Genomic DNA, 19,570 nt, shown 5'->3' on the forward strand with positions numbered 1-19,570 from the left:
GCAAGGCCGGAGTGCGCACCCTCCAGAGGGCACTCGCTGTTCAGGGCGGAGTGATTTGGAGCGCAGGGTGCCTGCGGAGCCGAGCGTATCCGTGTATTGGTGTTGCTGTGTGCACGCAAATCGTGTATTGGTGTTGCTGTGTGCACACTAATCGTTTTAAAAACGTTAATCTGATGATCCGCTGATACGGTCTAATGTAAACATGGGCTAAATGTCCTCATTACATTCATCCTCAGATGAGTCTGAATGGTCCATGAAAAATGGTCTTTGTGACCTGAAGCTTCCAGCATGCCGTAAGTTGATAGCTGGGGTGGGGTCAATTTCTTTCCAATCACGTGAACGGTTCGAAACAGCACCTCCATCCTCTCCAGCTCAGCCAACTTCATGACAGCCAGGGACTGAAAGCAATGCTGTCCTTTAGTGAGCCAGCTGTCTTTGCCTGTTTTGATGTTATAGTACCGATGTGTGCATTTGACTTTTCGTGGTCCTTTATAGTTTCAAGTTTAAAATTACTGGTGCCTGTCTTTGCCATACTTTCTACAGTCTTCGCAGTACAGGGTATTTTCGGTTTTGCTATGAACTAGCCAATCTCACCCAAACTTCCATTTGTCATTGAACCATCTTATCTTCCTATTTGCGTCTTGTTCATCTCCATGGCCGTAGCCAGCTCTGAGGCCTCCGCGGTCCGGACCTCAGTCATTTTTAAGAGCTGAAAATACATTTGTATGCTAAATATTCAACTGGAGAAAAAAATAAAGAATAACAGAAAAACGTCTCCGTAAAAAGTGCATTGTTAATTATGTTAAATGTTGATTCTGTCTTCTGTGTGTGTTTTGGTGTGTGCGGCTCTGAGACCAAGAACACAAAAGCGAATGAGCACGTGACTCGGGGGAGGAACGCAGTGCAGGAGACACGGGGTTTCCATGGTAACCGTCAGCACACTTTCATCAAGCTGTTAAATTGACATTTTCAAAGCAGCGCAGTTGTAGCCTGCCTTGTTTGTGATTTTAAAAATAAATCATTCGATAAGCCAAAGCAGTAGAGTGGAAAGTTTCAACTTATGTTTGCCTTGGATAACTTTGCATAAAACATGGTGGTGTATCCTGATTTTTTTTCCCAGAATTTATTTTTGTGTGTGTAGGTGTAACGGATGCCAGATTGTTAATGTTTCTGAGTTACATAGGCTGCATGGTTAGGGTATCTTTTGTCCTCATTGCTTGGGCCAGATCAAACCATTAAACAAGCTTAAATTATTCTTACTCTTGCCACATACATGATTTTTTTTTTCAAAACTGATGATATTCAGTTCAAACACCATTAAAAGTAATTTTAGGAATAGAGCTCTTGTGTGATGTGTAATTCACCCTCTCATTTAAATATGTCGAACATTTTTTTGCACACGCTTTGCGCATCACAGACCTCGGTGATTTTAAAATGCTGCCTCCGGCCCTGCTCATCTCTGCCCCTTTTTTCCTGAGCAGCAGGGTTTGAAACTCCAGCTCTATGCCACCACATCATGTCAAGTCAAGTCAAGTTTATTTGTATAGTGCTTTTAACAATAAACATTGTCGCAAAGCAGCTTTACAGAATTTGAACGACTTAAAACATGAGCTAATTTTGTCCCTAATCTATCCCCAATGAGCAAGCCTGTGGCGATGGTGGCAAGGAAAAACTCCCTCAGACGACATGAGGAAGAAACCTCGAGAGGAACCAGACTCAAAATGGAACCCATCCTCATTTGGGCAACAACAGACATGACTATAACATTAACAGTTTTAACATGAAGTCAGTTTCGTTGATGTTATAACTCTTCATTGATGGAAACTTGAGTGCAAAACTGTTCATGACAACTGCAGTCCTAAAGTTAGCACGTCAACTGTAGTCCTCAGCCATAAAAGCATTACTGTAAGAGTCCAGAGCATCCTCCAGGTATAACCCTCAACTGTCCTCATGGGGCCGTCCTTCACAGGAGCAATGCAATAAAACTCCGACCAGACACAGGGCACCAGGATGGATCAAGCAGGTCTGAGGGGCAGAAGAGGCCAGCATCTCAATCCCAGGACCAACATGTAACTTAGAGGGACAGATGGGGGGAGAGAAAACACAGGTTGTTAGGTATGCCCTAAAAATGACACAAGTATTAAATCTGTGTGGTAGGCTCGCAGAGACGAGAGTCTTGACATCAGGCATAATAGACAACAATGGCATGTTAATATGGTTAAAAAATATCATGACCTGCTCTGGCTGGATGCTTGATTGGGTGATGGGAGCACACTCCTCAGCAATGATGGGATGCAGATGGGACCCTTACGGCTGGCCAAGACAATTCAGTTACATTTCACCGGGTCTGGGACATGCGACAGAATGTCTGACGGCCGATTCCCTGCAGGCTACGATAGCCAGTCGAGGTCTCCACCCTCTCCACCAAAAGATTTCCTGTTGACTCCATGTAACTCAGAGGGACAGATTTTTTTTTTTTGGGGGGGGAGAAAACGCAGGTTGTTAGGTATGCCCAATGTCACCTGAATAAGTAGGAACAATATACATATTGCACTGAGTACAAGCAGGGACTCCGGCAACTAACTATGACAGCATAACTAAAACGGGAGAGCCAGAAGGTAGCACAGGCATGAGGGAGCCCCGGGACATAAAGCAGCCAGCCACTACACCGACGACAAACTCGAGTGAGCAAGCGAGTGGGGACTGACAGCATCCATACATCCCAGTTTACCAAAACACTCTATGTCTGAGGACCCTCTAGATCTATGCCTTTGCCTCATAAACACCATTAACAAAAGGCTTGACTAAACAGATATGTTTTCAGCCTAGACTTAAATGCTGAGACTGTGTCTGATTCCCAAACATTACTTGGAAGGCTGTTCCATAACTGTGGAGCTTTGTAAGAAAAGGCTCTGCCCCCTAATGTAGCCTTCACTATACGAGGTACCAGCAGATAGCCTGCAACTTTTGATCTAAGTAGGCATGGCGGGTCATAGAGGATCGTGTGCTTGTCAGTCATCAGCAACTTTGTTGCTTCGTTCATTAACCGCAAGTTACCGTATTTTTGATTTTATCTGAGATGTTCTAAACAATTCTAACATGTTGTGTCAATGTTTATGCAGGTGCTCATGGGAGTTGTAGGCACGTAATATTACATTGCAATGCGGTTATTATATCAGATGCCTTCAGAGAAAACTACAATTAAAATATATTGTCATACCACAGAATAAACCGCCCGCCAAAGTGGCTAGTGGGACTAAAGTCATTACCTGCCAAAGCCAAATTTTACCAGCATTTGGCAGGTGGGCGGATGCTAATGTAAAGCTCTGCATAATACTGCCTCCACCATGTTTGATAGGTGATGTGGTATGCTTTGAATCATGAGCCCTTTCTTCCCTTCTCCATACTCTTCTCTTCCCATCATTCTGGTACAAGTTAATCTTGGTTTCATCTGTCCAAAGAATCTTGTTCCAGAACTGAGTAGGCTTTTTCAATATTTCTAACAAAGTCTAACTTGGACTACCTTGAGTGTTACCGATGGTTTGCATTTTGAGGTAAACCCTCTTTATGTTAGGACTGGGACTGTTTTGGCCTCTAGAGGCTGCTGTTATTTCCTTTTCTTGTCACATTTGTTTTGGCCTCTAGAGGCTGCCACTGTTCCTGTGTTTTGTGTTTGTGTTGCTTGCCTGTTTGTCTTCATTATCGTCACCTGTGTTCAATTTATTTTGTGTTTAAATACTCCTTTGTTTGTTCCCTAGTCACGGAGTCTTTATGCTATGCTGTCTAGTGCTAGTTTCCTCTGTCCCATGTACCTTGCCTGTGCGCTTGAGTTTTTTGGTATTTTGTTTTCTTTGGATTTTTTCTACCCTTTTGGATCTTCTGAGTGTTTTGCATTTTGCCCCTTCTGTTTTCATTTGTGGATTATACCTTTTGTTTTTTGCCCCTGAACCTTTGGATTATACTTTTTGTTTTTTGCCCTGGATTGTAAATAGTGTACATATTGTAAATAAACTGTTTTTTGCTACTTTCTACCTTCGCCTCATGCCTCTGCACTTGAGTCATTCCCCTGGTGGCTTAGTGGGGGTTTGCTGGATCATTACACCAGTGACCCGGGTTCAATTCCCAGCAAAACCTTAACACTTTATTTACATTTATAAAGGCATTTCTTGACTGTATATTTTAGCAATGCTATGCCTACCTCCTCGAGAGTGTTCCTGACTTGGCTAAATGTAGTGAAGCTTTTTCTTCACCAAGGAACATGTTCTGCAATCATCCACTTTAGTTGTCTTCCATGGTCTTCCAGGCCTTTTGGTGTTGTTGAGCATTCCAGTGCATTCCTTCTTTTTACAAATTTAGAAAATTGTTGATTTGGCCACTCCTAAAAGTTTTGCTACCTCTCTGATGTGTCTGTTTTGTTTTTTTTTTTCAATCTATAGGCCAATTTATATTTCTGCATTGAATCTCAGCCATAAGGCATGGCTTAGCCATGTACCGTTTGCCATACCATACATTGTAGCCTGATGTGCACCTCTCCAGAAATGTAACTACACGTTGCAGTGATGTAGGCGGCAACAAATGTGACTGTTCTACTTGGTAGAAATGCATTTCCTCCTATGCATTTCCAGGTGCTCATCATTCTCTTCAAACATTGAAACCCTATCATGATATTGTGTTAATATAAATACTATATAATGTGTGAGGCTCTATAACGGCTTTACATCATTACTGTATAATGGCCAGTTTAATCCTGCATCTATTCCTGTGGATTTAAATGGTATGATGTTATTTTTGTGCCTCATTCCTGAGCATGCAGTGGGACTTTCACCATGAGCCACTCATATTGCTGAATACAGACAAGTTAAACCACTTCAGAAATGTTTTCAGTGCAAATTCAATTGGTTTATAATTAATCACACAGGTCCCCCCCCCAGTAAATATGTTTTAAAACAGTATTTTTTATACAGTGAAACACAGATCTTGCATTCTGCTCTTCTTCTATGTGTAATATCAGTACATTCTGGTACGTTTCATGCGACTACGCCTCCTAGAGGGGATGCACACCTCACATGCAAATATAATTGCTTCACCCTGCATGAGCATCAACGCCATACTCATGGTGTAGATTTGACACAGATGGATAAATCAGCCTGTCATATATCCCTGAGGTGGGTGGAATACTGAAGTGCAGACAGGCAGGTAATGATAAGCAAAATTGTGTGGAAAAGGCTGGTTTCTCTCAGGATAGAGGAGTCAAGGGGATCTGCAACTATCCCACTGTCAAATCCAGTGTCTTAAAAAGTGAACCATGGCTAATCAATCGAGCAAGTCATCAATGCAAGGCATTGTCCACACAGAACCGGACTGACCCATCGGCTTTGGGGACCAAGACCACTGGGCTGCTCCAGTCACTGTGGGACTCCTCAATTATTCCCATTTCAAGCATGGCCTTAAGTTCATCCTGAACCACTGCTTTCTTGTTTTCAGGCAAGCAGTATGGGTGACTGTGCACCACCACCCCTGGGGACGGCTCCATGTAGTCTTCTATGAGGTGAGTGCAGCCAGGAAGGGGCATAAACACTTCAGAAAACTCTGCTTGCAACATGGCAACCTCTCTGAGTTGGGTTAGTGAGAGGTGGTCTCCACAGGGGACTGGAGTGGCTTGGGTGGTTACTTTTGTTTTTACCTCTGGCCCCAGCTCTGCTCTCTCCAGAACTACCGAAACCACTGCCACAGGGACCCCCTCATTCCAAGGTTTTAGTAGGGTGAGTTGGTATATTTGTAGCACCCCACCCCTATCTGTTCACTTCACCTCTTAGTTGATGTCCCTCATTTGCCATGTGACCTCAAAGGGCCCTTGCCACTTAGCAATTAATTTTGAACTCAAAGTGGGCAATAATCTGAGCACTTTATCTCCCAGTGTGAATTCTCTAAGGACACCAGTTGTACAGCCGGGCTTGACGTTCTTGCACCTGCCATAAATTCTCCTGGGTTAAGTGACTGAGTGTGTGGAGATTTGCACGCAGGTTGAGAACATACTGAATTTCATTTTTGATGTTTGAAGGTCCCTCCTCCCAATTTTTCCACAGCACATCAAGAATGCCATGAGGCTTAAGCCCATATAATTATTCAAATGGGGAGAATCCCATGGAGGCTTGCGGGACTTCTTATACTGCGAATAACAGGGGCTTGACCCATTTATCCCAATTACATGCATCTTCACTGACAAACTTCCGAATTAAGTTTTTAAGAGTTTGGTTAAATTGTTCTACCAAGCCGTCTGTCTGTGGGTGATAAATGCTGGTGCAGATGGATTTAATCCCCAATAACTCATAAAGCTTGCAAAGTGTGCATGACATGAATGTAGTGCCTTGATCAGTCAGGATTTCTTTGGAAATCCTGGCTCGGAAGATAATTTTAAACAGCGCCTCTGCCTCATTACATGTGAAAATGTTACACAGCGGGACTGCTTCCAGATATTGCGTTGGATCATCCATCAGGACTAAAATAAAGTGATATCCCCATGCCGACTGATCTAATGGCCAGACAAGATCCATACCAATTCTTTCGAAGGGGGTCTCAATCAGAGGGAGAGGGTGAAAGGGCGCTTTTGGAGTGGCCACTGGATTCACCAGCTGGCATTCATGGCACACTGCACACCACCTACAGACATCCCCGCAAATCGCTAGTCAATAAAACCGGGCCATTATTCAGGCTAGTGTCTTATCCTGAACTAAGTGTCTAGCCATAGGGTTAAAGAGAGCCACATGGAATACGAGTTCCCTGTGGCTCTTTGGGATTAATAATTGGGTTATTTGTTCACTGGTTTAAGCATCCTCTGTCACTCGGTATAACATGTGGCAGATCACAGAATCCAGGGACACATGTCGGCCCAGGGGCATTTTGAGTTATTGACAGATTCAGAAAGTACAGTTTCTAAGCTTTCCAATGATGCCTTCCATGTGGAGATCTGACAATATTTGAAGAATGTGTGGCCTTTTGAAAGTGTATACTTCTTAAAACAGAAAAGGGAGAAAATCGCCCTCAAAGTTTTCCATCTCAGCTACTCTGGGTGTAGGGTGGGCACATAATGGTGCTCATTTGCATGACATTAAGGAAAGCCCTACCCCCTACGAGCTAGCACGATACTACTTTCATGTAAACAAAGATCACCACGTCAATTTTCCTTCCATGCAAAGTATGCCCAACACAATTATGAAGTACAAAAATAAGTCCTAAAGTATACTTTAACATTTTGTGGTTGAAAAATTACTCACACCACAAGAAAGAAAGATAGCACGATGATGACACAACTAACACAACACTAGTTTCATGTAAAGCCTCGGTCACAACCGGCCGTACGTGCTCCTACGGCCGGTCTACACACAAAAAACGCAAGAAACACACGGAGAGCGCACATGAAACGCACGAGAGCGCGCGTGTGAAACGCACGAGAGCGCGCGTGTGAAACGCACGAGAGCGCGCGTGTGAAACGCACGAGAGCGCGCGTGTGAAACGCACGAGAGCGCGCGTGTGACGTGCTGATTTTCGAGCCGCAGACCGGCCACAGAGGTTCGTTGTCATGTCAAACAAACTCTACGGGCGCTTACGTTTTTTTCAGGTTGCAAGACAAACTTACGGCCAACGCGCATCTTTCTTCGTGAACAAAAAAAAACCGCAGCGATTTGAGAAACGCCAAAAATCACACGGCCAAAAAATCGTACGTCCGGTTGTGACCTAGGCTTAACCAAACCACAACACTCTCTGTTACATGCAAAAATAACCACACAGCCTTAGATTAGTAAACTTACCCCATCAGAAAGAGAAACGGCGCCTTGCACACACCAATGCCTCCGATGGAATAATGTAGTCCTAGAACGGTCCGTGTATCATCCAATCATTCAAGTATTCCATTCAATCTGGAAAACGAGGTTGCGTTTTTTTTTTGCTAGAAATGGTGATCTCCGATGTAAATACCGAGTGTCTGTTTGCTTCGCGGTGTTTGCTCCTCTGCGCTCTGTTTAGTAACTCATTCCATAGTGAAATTACATGCCTGTATGCAGTTAAGTAGCCATGCGCTCAACTCGGATCATACAGCTGATTCGCGGAAAAAAACAAAACAAATGACTTAAATCATCATATGAATGGCCCATATGGTAATTTACCCACACCCCCCAGCAGGCTACAGTCCTGACAAAAATGAGACAATTTGCAACAAAAAATGTATGCTTTTCCAACAAAACAATCTATTATCTGAAATACTGATTGCATTCTTCAAGATCTCAACTTGCACATGATGGAAAAAAACAATCACAAATTTCGAAAAAAAAAATGCTTCTTTTGCGATTATCTCGGATTCGTTACGGCCGACATGTGTCCCTGGATTCGGTGAGGGGTCACATATCTTTATTCAGTGCAAAGTACAGGAAGGTTAGTGTTGCAATTGGCTGAAGAGTCTGACCATCGACTACTCTCACTTGGTGAAAGGCATGATGCAGAGTCTCATCTCATATTTGTTCTAAAGGGAAATCCTCAAGGGAATCCCCAAGGGAGAGAAGAGGGGTGGCCTGCTCCCCTCTCCTTGTACCTCCCTGACATGGTGCTGATGTGGACGGCCCTGAGACAGCTTCCCCAGTCAATGCTACACTGGAATCTCCCAGGATGTGTTACTGCAGGACCTGCCCACTACTACATGCTCCATCTCATCTCATCTCATTATCTCTAGCCGCTTTATCCTTCTACAGGGTCGCAGGCAAGCTGGAGCCTATCCCAGCTGACTATGGGCGAAAGGCGGGGTACACCCTGGACAAGTCGCCAGGTCATCACAGGGCCTACATGCTCCATTAAACCTTTAAACTATGGCCAATCTGTCCCCAGAATTAGTGAGTGGGTGAGCCACTGGCTAACTGCTGCTTCTACACTATTTATTTCTTCCCAAAATAGAATATGGACAGATACTAGCAGATATTTGTGAACATCCCCGTGTGCACACAAAACCTTCACCACATGGGCTCCCCCCAATGTCTCACCTTGAACCAGGCTTTGGTGGATTGAGGTCTGAATTCAGCCACAATCCACCAATATGTGATATGTATCCCTTTGAATACTTACCGGTATGTGATACACTCTGGCCCGATCGAGGGTGGTCTCTGGTGCATCAGGGATCCAGACAACAGCTCCCACCTTCATCGCAGAGCACTGGCCCTGGAGATGCCCTGGTTTATCGCAGCACAAGCATACCGGCCCAGGCTTCGCCTCTGCACCGGTGTTTTGGGGGATCACTCACCTGAGGTGGGAAGACATGGACACAGAAGGGAAAGGAGGGAGGGGGGCATCATGGGCTCGGTGAGTCAGCTGCAGGATGGTCGGCCCCCATTTCTGTGGTGTGGGGATGGGGCGGAGACAGGAAGAGGGGAGGGAAAGAGAGAGAGAGAAGAGGCAGGATGTCTGCCTGCCACTGGAACCACCTCCAAATGGTCCTCTGCCAACTCGATTGCACGATCCAGCAACACCTGGTGGTGGCACTGGATACACTCTGCTGTCTCTTCTGGCAGCTGTGCGATAAACTGCTCCAGCACCATCACATCAATGATGCCTTCAGCATCGCAGTCTTCTGACCTCAGCCACCACCAGCAGGCATCCCAGAGCTGTTGGCCAAAAGTGAACGGCTGGCCGACATCCTCTAGTTTCAGCATACGGAAGTACTGATGGTGTTGCTCCAGGGTGTGGCTGACATGTTGCTGGATGGCTCACTTCAAGTCAGCATAGTTGAGCCGACTGTCAACGGGGAGCTGTTGTGCAGCAAGCTGAGCTTCTCCAGACAGAAGCAGCAACAGATGAGCTGCACATTGCTTGATCAGCCACCCCCACACCTCTGCTGCTTGCTTGCAGAGCGCAATGAAGGCTTCTGGGTCATTGTGCGGCCCTATCGTCTCTAGGGTGACATTGGGGGGGTCCGCAGCTGTAGCAGTTGAGGACCCTGCCAACATGAGCAGGTGCCAGAACACCTGGTTGAGCCAGCAGTGTGGCTTCTTCCTGTTGATCCAGCAGCAAGCCTTCAAAATGCTGCTCTTATTCCTTGCGGAGGGCAATCAGCTCTTGGTGGTGGCTTTGTTGGGTGGCGACGAGGGCATGGATGAGGTCTTTGAGCCGGGAAGACTCCATGGGTTGTTCCCTTCAGTATTCCCAGCTTTCGGCACTCTTTTCTTATGTCCCTGAGGTAGGTGGAATACTGAAGTGCAGACAGACAGGTATTGATGTTGAAATACAGTCCTTTTATTTCTATAAAAGCTTTTCAGCATCACTTTTACTCTATACACACACACACGCACTCTGGTCAGGAGTCCCCACCTCTCCAGTCTCCCTTTCGTTATCAACATTCGGCCATCACTGAAACAGGCACATACACACAACATCAATTAACAACAGGTGAGATCACTTTGCCACTCACTTTCCCTGGCCCTGACCTCCATTCACAAACCAACACTTGACCACACCCGCTGCCACACAGCCTTAATGATGACTACCTTCACTTGTCTCAACACATATTGATACTTCCCATGAACAGCTACCTAATGCAAATTCAGCAATTGGAATAAACTATAGACCTTTTATCTCCTTAATTTATTATGAAATAATGAAGAAACAAGCCACACCTAGTCAGGGAACTACTTATCAGTCAATTGTCCGATTACATTTGAGCCTGTGAAAATGGAGGGGTTTTGTAAAAATGGTTGTAATTCCTAAACCATTAATGCAGTGTTTTTGTTAAATCACTTCAATTCAAGCTGAAAGTCTGCACTTCAATCACGTCTTAATTGCATCATTAAAAATCCATGGTAATGGTGTATAGAGGCAAAATTATGAAAATTAATTGTCCAGATATTTATGGACCTAACCATATGGCTGTTTCTTTCTCTTTCTCTGCCTATCAGTCTTTTATCATTTTCTGCCTATTATTTTCATTTGTTTTCCTATCTCTCTCTCCTTTCTCCATATTTTCCTCTTTTTAAACTTCTGTCTTTCTCTTTCACTCTTACACCTACTGAGTGTTTTTTTGTCCCTATTTGTCTCTTTCTCCTACTCAAGTCAATTATTATTCTGTGCTGTGTGTCTTTCTCCATTTGTAGATCTGTTTTGTGAGTTTGGATATGAATACATCTGACCATCATGACAACATCTGCCTCAAGGTGGGTGGTGTGTTTTTGTTTCTCTCAAGAGCATTTCCTAAATTGGGCTGCTATGGAAAACACGGTTAATAATATTAAGAACACAGTAATTGCTACTACATGAGTACTAACGCTATTTCCATCTTTTCAGAGCCACACATTCATTAATTATCTAATATATTCATTAGGACTATCTGAAATAAGGATTCAGGTAGAAAGTGTTTATTGCCAGTTATCAATTGGCATGTCAATTGGCATTTATTGAGTAATAATATAAAATAAGAATCTGAGGTTTAACCTTATAGCCTTTTCACAGCTTGTGCACAATGTGGGCCTATTGGAATAATAGTCTCAGACAGTTTAATCAATCTTTACAAAGCCTGACAGGGATAAGAGTTATTATGTATTCTTAAAATATTTTTATGCACAAATATTGAATGTGGGAGGGTGGGCAGGTGAAACTTTATTTACATTTGCAACAAGTTATTTGGCGGTGTGTCTCTGTCTTGTTAGGCTGGCACGGTGGTGTAGTCCACACACTCACAGCCCCTGTCAGCCATGGGGTGCAAACCTGGAACTTCCTTGCTGTGAGGTGACAGTGCTAACCACTACAACACCATGCCATTCTAACAGGACAGAGCCACACTGCCAAATAATTTGTTGCAAATGTAAATAAACTGTGGAGTTTGCATGTTCTCCCTGTGTCTGTGTGGGTTTCCTCCTGGCCCTCCGGTTTCCCCCACAGTTCAAAGGCTTATTAGACATCCATCCATTATCTGTAGCCACTTATCCTGTGACTTATTATCCATCCATCCATTATCTGTAGCCTCTTATCCTGTGACTTATTAGACATTGAGGTAAAATACCCAACCACTAGGGTTGTACAAGACAGTGCATACTTAGTGCTGGTCCCAAACCCAGATAGACAGAGGGCCCAGTGTAAGATTAGCATGAGCTAAACTAATTATTAACCTTCTGAAAATAAAGTTCTGGGACCTTTCTGCCCTTCCAAGTGCCTACATGGAGAGCAGCAGCAAAAAAAAAAAAAAAGATCGTAATGCACTCATAGCTTTTTGAGCATCGAGGATAGCTTGAGCCTCGGGCCAGAGGTAATGTTCGTAAGCTGATGGTGACCATCGACCCATAGCCTTGAGCATTGAAACAGGAGTTATAGATGTTGCCGTTGTTACTGCTCCTATGTGGAGAGAATGAGCACCGTAGTGTTCAGGTGAGAGCCTGCAGGATTGGCAGAGGAGGGGCAAGCGGCAAACCTAGCTTGGGACGTGGATTTCCCCTCCTCTGGGCAAAGTGGGGCTCTTGACAGCTGGCTCGAGGTTGGCTTCTCAGATAGTGAGTCATGGAGGACAGGGCACAAAGCGGAATTAGTCTCAGAAATCAAAATTGATGTTCCTTCCTTATCTCTAGCAGTCTTTCAGTGTGTTAAAAATATGGAGAAGCAGTGCCGCACCAATTAACTATTTGACTAATTTAAGTATGAAGCACCCACCCCTTAAGTATGTGATTAATTTATGCAGAAATGGGAGAGTGAAAGGGAGACATACATCATTGCCTTGTGGTTTCTCTCTCTTAAGGCCACTTAGTGGGAGATGAAGAGATGTTTTTTCAAGTAGGCTGAAGGTGAATAAATCCAAACAGAGCAGATGAAATTGAATTCCTGCAACATGTCTTTTAATGGAGGATGGCTGCATTTTTCAGGATTCAAAACAGTGAACTATAAAGGCACATATGATGGAAATATTGACAGGCAAGATAGCTGCAGAGAAGGTAGCACAAAAGGAAGTGAAGTAAGACCATGCAGAGTCATACATTTCCACTGTGGACTTAGCTAACTCAGATTGCATATAGTGAGTAGCAGAGAGCATGTAAGTTTACAGGGATGTGAGCAGGCATCAGTGATGCAGAAATGACAATGATTAAAGTCAGAACAGCAAAAAAAGGAGGAGGTGGGTTGCAAAATGGCTTGCAGAGGAAGCAATGAAGGTAGGCACATTAGAGCAGTTTAAATAAGGCACCCTTTAAGAGATATGCCAATAGAATGCATAGAAGGGAAACAGCTGAGCTGTCAGCTGATGTGGGCTGGCTTGAGATCAGCTGTAGGCAGTTGATGTAGCTGGGATTGAGTACTGCACTTGACTTCATGGCCTTTCTGAACTATCCATCCATTATCTGTAGCTGCTTATCCTGTACAGGGTCACAGGCAAGCTGGAGCCTATTCCAGCTGACTATGGCCAAAAGGCAGGGTACACCCTGGACAAGTTGCCAGGTCATCACAGGGCTGACACATAGACACAGACAACCATTCACACTCACATTCACACCTATGGTCAATTTAGAGTCACCAGTTAACCTAACCTGCATGTCTTTGGGGGAAACCGGAGCACCCGGAGGAAACCCATGCGGACACAGGGAGAACATGCAAACTCCAAGTTAATCACCATCTCTCTGGTCTTGTTGACATTCAGCTGCAGGTGATTCTGTCCAGCCCACTCCACAAAGTTGTCTACCAGAGCTCTGTACTCCCCCTGCCACCCCCCACTTATACATCCAGCAACAGCCAAGTTATCAGAGAATTTCTGCAGGTGGCATGACCCTGAGTTGTACTGAAAGTCAGTAGTGTATAAGGTGAAAAGGAAAGGAGACAGCACAGTCCCCTGTGGAGCTCCAATACCACTAACCATCACGTCAGACAGAACACAACCCAGACAGACAAACTGTGGCCTGCATGTCAGATAGTCAATAATCCAAGAGACAATGGACGTGTCGACACCCATCACCCACAGCTTCTACCCCAGTAGCAGTGGCTGAATGGTGTTAAAAGCTCTGGAGAAATCAAAGAATTTTATTCACACAGTATTGCCACCACCATCCAAGTGTGAATGAGCTCACTACAGCAGGTAGATGACAGCATCATCAACTCCCAAATGGAGCTGATAGGTAAACTGTAGAGGGTCCAGCAACATATTCATCTGCAGCCTCAGACCAGTCTCTCCAGCAACTTCATCATGTGAGATGTGATGGCAACTGGTTGATAGTCCTTAAGGTCTGATGGAATCGACTTCTTTGAGACCAGAACCAGGCAGGACGTCTTCCAAAACACTGGTATTTTCTCCTGACTCAAGATCAGGTTGTAAAGGTGTTGCAGGACAGGAGACAGCTGGCTGCCACAGGTCCTTGGAATCCTGGAGCTGATACCATCAGGTCCTGCAGCCTTTCACTGGTGGAGTCTCTCCAGCTGTCTTCTAACCTGGCCTGTCATCACAGTCATGTGGGGGAGGGTGCTGGTGTCTTCAGTGGAGGAGGAAGAGAGTTCCTGCACAGGAGAACTCACCACAGGGGAGGGAGGGGGAAGGGTGGAAGCATTTGGGTCAGTGGGGGTGTGTGGGGGTCTAGATGTGTGGAGGAGATGACAGAGGGCTGTGAGTCAAACCTTTTGAAGAAACAGTTCAGCTCATTTGCTCTCTCCTGGCTGTCTTGTCTTTCACCTTACACCCAGTGATCTGCTTCATTCCAGTCCACACATCCCTCACATTGTTCTGTTGGAGTTTAACCTCCAGCTTCTTCCTGTGGGTGTCTCTACACCCCCTCAGTTTCTCCCGGAGTTCATGCTGCACTCTCCTCTGTTCTTCTCTGTCTCCAGACCTGAACACCTTCTTCTTATTAATTAGAAGTGCTTTCAGGTGATCCATGGCTTGTTGTTAAGGAAGCAGTGTACAGTCCGGGTTGGTATGGTGGTGTGTTCACAGAATCTGATGTATTGGGTGATGCAGTCTGTCATGTCATTGATGTCCTCCCCATGTGGCTCACAGAGTACATCCCAGTCTGTTGACTCAAAGCAGTCCTGCAGTGCCTCAGCAGCCTCCTGAGTCCAGATCTTTATAGTCCTTGTGTGAACAGGTTGCTGCTGAACAAGAGGGACATACTTGGGGGTTAGTAGGACCAGGCTGTGATCAGATCTGCCAAGGGGGGTAAGGGCTGTGGCACTGTCTGCATCATTAGCATTTGAATACAGAAGCTCCAGGGTTTTATTGTCTCTAGTGGGACAGTCAACATACTGGTGAAAAGTTGGTAGTGTTTTGTCCAGTGTAGCATGACTAAAATCTCTGGTGATAACCATAAAGTCATTGGGATGTTGAGTCTGTACCTTAGCAACATTGGGGCTGATGACCTTACAGGCTACTGCTCCATCAGCTGATGGAGGAATGTAAACTGCAGTGACAATGGTGGATGTGAATTCCCAAGGCAGATAATAGGGACGCATCCCCACAGCAAGCAGTTCGATGTCCAGGTTACGGAGACATTCCTTCACATGCACATGTCTATGATTACACCATGTCTCACTCACATACAGTGCAATCCCTCCTCCCTTCTTACTGCTGCTAGTAATGTCCCTGACTGCCCAAACAGTCCTGAAGCTGGGTACTGCCATGCTGTAGTCTGGGATATGCAAGTGCAGCCACGTGTCAGTGAAATACACTCGCGGTATTTCCACTGGGTCTTTATCAGCATGCCAAGTTCATCAATCTTATTCCCTAGAGACCTCACATTCTCTGTGATGATCACTGTAACAATGGGTCTGTATCTTCTCTTCTTTGCTTTCAGCTGAGCTCCAGCTTTGCAACCCCAGCATCTCTTCCACAGCTCCTCTGGGATCTCAGGTCTCGTTCCAAGCAACAGCACAAGTTTACACAGCTCAATCAGCTGGTCATGTGTGTAAACAATGCTCCCACTGTTATGTCTGTTACCCTCCATCGCCAGGAGCAACAAAAATACTACAAAAACTGAGAGAAAAATTCTGAAACATTGTAGCCATTGTCTCACAGTATCTGTGATAAGTGGCTGTAAGGATCACACACAAATACAGACAGAAGTAACGAAAAAATACAAAAAATGAAAATAACACACTGGAGCTGCTGCAACCTTATCCAGAGCAACATACTCAGCAGCCTGGAGAACAATTGAGGGTTAGATGTCTTTCTCAAGGGAATTGAACCAGCAACCTTTTGGTCCTAAAGCTGCTTCCCTAACCATTAGGCCATGGTTTAGTAATAAACTAAGCTGAGCAATTCTTTGTTGTTCTGTCATCCCCATCTATGAAAAACAGGGAGCACTGCAGCAGAAATCCCTCATGCTCACTTGTCAGGATGGGAGATACAGTAAGTGTGCTGGAGTTCATAACCGACACAGGGTGGGTTAGGCTTGCCTATGACACAGCATTGGCGAGTTGGGTAATGCAGATTTCAAGTTCATCCAGACATTGTTCTTCTCACATACGATCCTGTGTGGACAAGGCAGCATGCCTGCTCTCTTCTGCTACATCCATGATGAAGGTGAAGTAATCTGTCAGGTATGCAGGTGACAGATGAATGCAAAAGCAAAAAGGATTTTAATCAGGCAAACTGCTGGACAAATCCAAATTGTTAGGCAAAAGGCAAAGTCAAAAGTAGGCAATGGCCAGGCAGGGTGCAAACAGGATATCAAAGCCAGAGGGAAAGAACAAAACCCAAAAACAAAGTCAAAACCAGAATAATAGTGCAGGATATCAAAGGCTTGGTAAAGTCAGACTAACAATAACTGAGCACTTCCTTTGCAATGAGCTTGAGCTTCTTTTAGGGACGCTCCCACTCGAAGTGATTTGGCATCCTATAAGGATTGGAACTACAAGTTCACATATTGTGACCAAGCACACACACATTAAATATGTTTCTTTCTTTTTTTTCAATATTAAATTTTTATTTATTTTTCAATAATAAACTTATGTCATCGTAACATTCTTTATGTAAAATACATTTTAAATATTAATTTCTAATTGTTTATTTCTCATTTTTTGAATAATTTTATTATGAGAGTTTGGATATTTGATACAATCTAGAAGCAGGTGAATGATCCTGCATTGAAGGCAGTCTTTCGTCAAGGTCTGCATCCCGAGATTCTCAGCGAGCTCGCCTGCAAAGATGAACAATGCACTCTAGATTCACTCATCGACCTAACCATCCACCTGGATCATCTATTGTCACACCACCCCTCCATTCAGGAAGGCTCTCGACCAGTTCAGCCATCTGAACGCGAATCACCCATGGATTTATCTCATACCCGGTTGACACATTCTGAACATTTCCGGAGGAAATGGGAGGGCTTATGCTTCTACTGCGGGAGTGCTGAGCACCAGCTCAGACAGTGTCACCTCCGTCCATCTCGTGCAGCTCCCACTGCAGGTCCTGCACATAGTGTGAGTCCCACATGAACTTTCAATTCAAAATCATTTAAGGTTCCTGTACTGTTAAAGTTGGCAAACTCCACACATATCCTCTCTGCGTTTATCAATTCAGGGGCAGGGGGGAACTTTGTCAGCGACTCTATTACCCAGTGGTTCAACCTGCCAACAACCCCTCTCCAAAGTGCACTCAGTATGCGAGCTATTGATGGAGGACCCATAGGAGAGGGTCTCGTCATTAGGCACACCATCCCCCTTCACATCCAGGTGGGGGTGTTGCATTCAGAGTTCATCTCCCTCTATGTCACCTCTATGGAGGACCATGATATCATCCTTGGCTACAGCTTCACGATCCTTTAATTTCCTGGCAAAGCAAAGAAATACTCCAGTGGTCACCCACCTGCTTCCAGGGTTGCATCGCTTGACCTCAAGTAAGCATCTCATCCACCTCGGTGGAATGTCCGCAACCGGATTCCCTTGACACCATCCCAGAATGTTATCTGGATATCAAGGAAGTATTTAGCAAGGGAAAAGCCTGTGGTTTACCACCTCTTTGTCCACACGACTGCACTATTGACTTGCTGCCTGGCATGACACCACCAAGAGGCCGTATCTACCCACTGTCTCAGAAAGAACACACAGCTATGGAAGAATACATTCAGGAGACCCTCAAGCAAGGTTACATCTGTCCTTCCAGATCTCCAGCAATGGCAGGCTTCTTCTTTGTGGAAAAACAGGGTGGTGGTCTCAGGCCATGCATTGACTATAGAGGACTTAATCAGGTGTCCGTGAAATATCCCTATCCTCTTCCTCTGGTCCCGGCAGATCTGGAGCAACTCAGGTCAGCAAAAATCTTCTCTAAGCTCAACTTACGCAGTGCCTATAATCTCATGCAAATAAAAAGGGGTGACGAGTGGAAAACCGCCTTCAGCACTACTGCCAGCCATTTTGAATACTGGGTAATGCCATATGGCCTTTCTTCCACTCCCAGCATATTCTAGTGCCTGATAAATTATATTCTACGGGACATGTTAGGCAAATACGCTATAGCATACATCAATGATATCCTCATCTACTCCCCAGACGAAGCAACCCATGAGGTTCACGTTAGAGCAGTTCTCAATCACCTGCTCAAGAACCATCTCTACGTCAAAGCTGAAAAATGTGAGTTCAACCGGAAATGTATTTCCTTCTTAGGCTATGCCATCAGTGTTGAGGGGGTTAGTATGGACTTTTCCAAGGTTTTGGCGGTCACCTCATGGCCCACTCCCAAGTCCATCAAGGACCTACAGCATTTCTTGGGTTTCACAAACTTCTATCGCTGTTTCATTAGGGGTCTCAGCACGATCATCACTCCCTTAACCACCTTGCTCAAGAAGGGACCCAAGTGGCTCCAGTGGAACCCCATGGCAGAAGAAGCCTTCAGTCATCTGAAGCAAGCTTTCACCTCAGCCCCAGTGTTACAGCATCCTGACCCTTCAAAGCTATTCATTCTTGAGGTAGACTCATCTGACATCGGAGTAGGGGCCATTCTGTCACAATGTTTTGGGGAGAAATTGAAAACTCATCCTATAGCCTTATTTTCCGGAAAACTCTCACCTGCAGAAAGAAATTATGATGTGGGGAACAGAGAGCTGCTTGCCATCAAACTAGCCCTTGAAGAGTGGTGACACTGGTTAGAGGGAGCAACTCCTCCATTTATCATTCTCACGGATCATAAGAATCTGGAGTACCTCAGAAAAGCTAAGAGATTAAACCCTCGTCAGGCTAGGTGGGCTCTTTTTTTTTTACACACTTTGACTTCACCATATCATTTCATCCAGGCTCTAAGGACACCAAAGCCGATGCACTATCACGAGCCTTTGCCCCACCTCATCAAGACTCTGTCACACACTCAATTCTCCCGCAGCAGTGTTTTGTACAGTCGATCACCTGGAACCTCAATAAGGAAATAAGGGAATCCCAACCTCAGACTCAACCTCTCAATCTTCCATCAGGATTACTATATGTACTGAATCACCTCAGAGGCAGATTCATCACGTGGGCTCACGCATCTCCCACCACTGGACACCCCAGCAGTCAACTCACCCATCAGTTGTTGAAGAACAAGTATTGGTGGGAGAGCATGGTCACAGACATCCACCATTTCATCGTCTCATGCTCTGTTTGTGCC

At 45.0% G+C, this 19,570-nt stretch overlaps 1 protein-coding gene across 1 annotated transcript in view; it reads left to right on the plus strand.

Annotated features, from left to right (window-relative positions):
- Window positions 1-19,570, plus strand: part of sphkap (SPHK1 interactor, AKAP domain containing) — a 345,056-nt gene that overhangs the window by 167,220 nt on the left and 158,266 nt on the right. The window contains exon 6 of the mRNA XM_060924329.1: window positions 11,127-11,186. Coding sequence (XP_060780312.1) covers window positions 11,127-11,186 — 60 coding nt within the window. The remainder of the gene's footprint in view (window positions 1-11,126; window positions 11,187-19,570) is intronic.

Source organism: Neoarius graeffei, chromosome 6 (assembly GCF_027579695.1).
Source record: "Neoarius graeffei isolate fNeoGra1 chromosome 6, fNeoGra1.pri, whole genome shotgun sequence".
Lineage (NCBI taxonomy): Eukaryota > Metazoa > Chordata > Actinopteri > Siluriformes > Ariidae > Neoarius > Neoarius graeffei.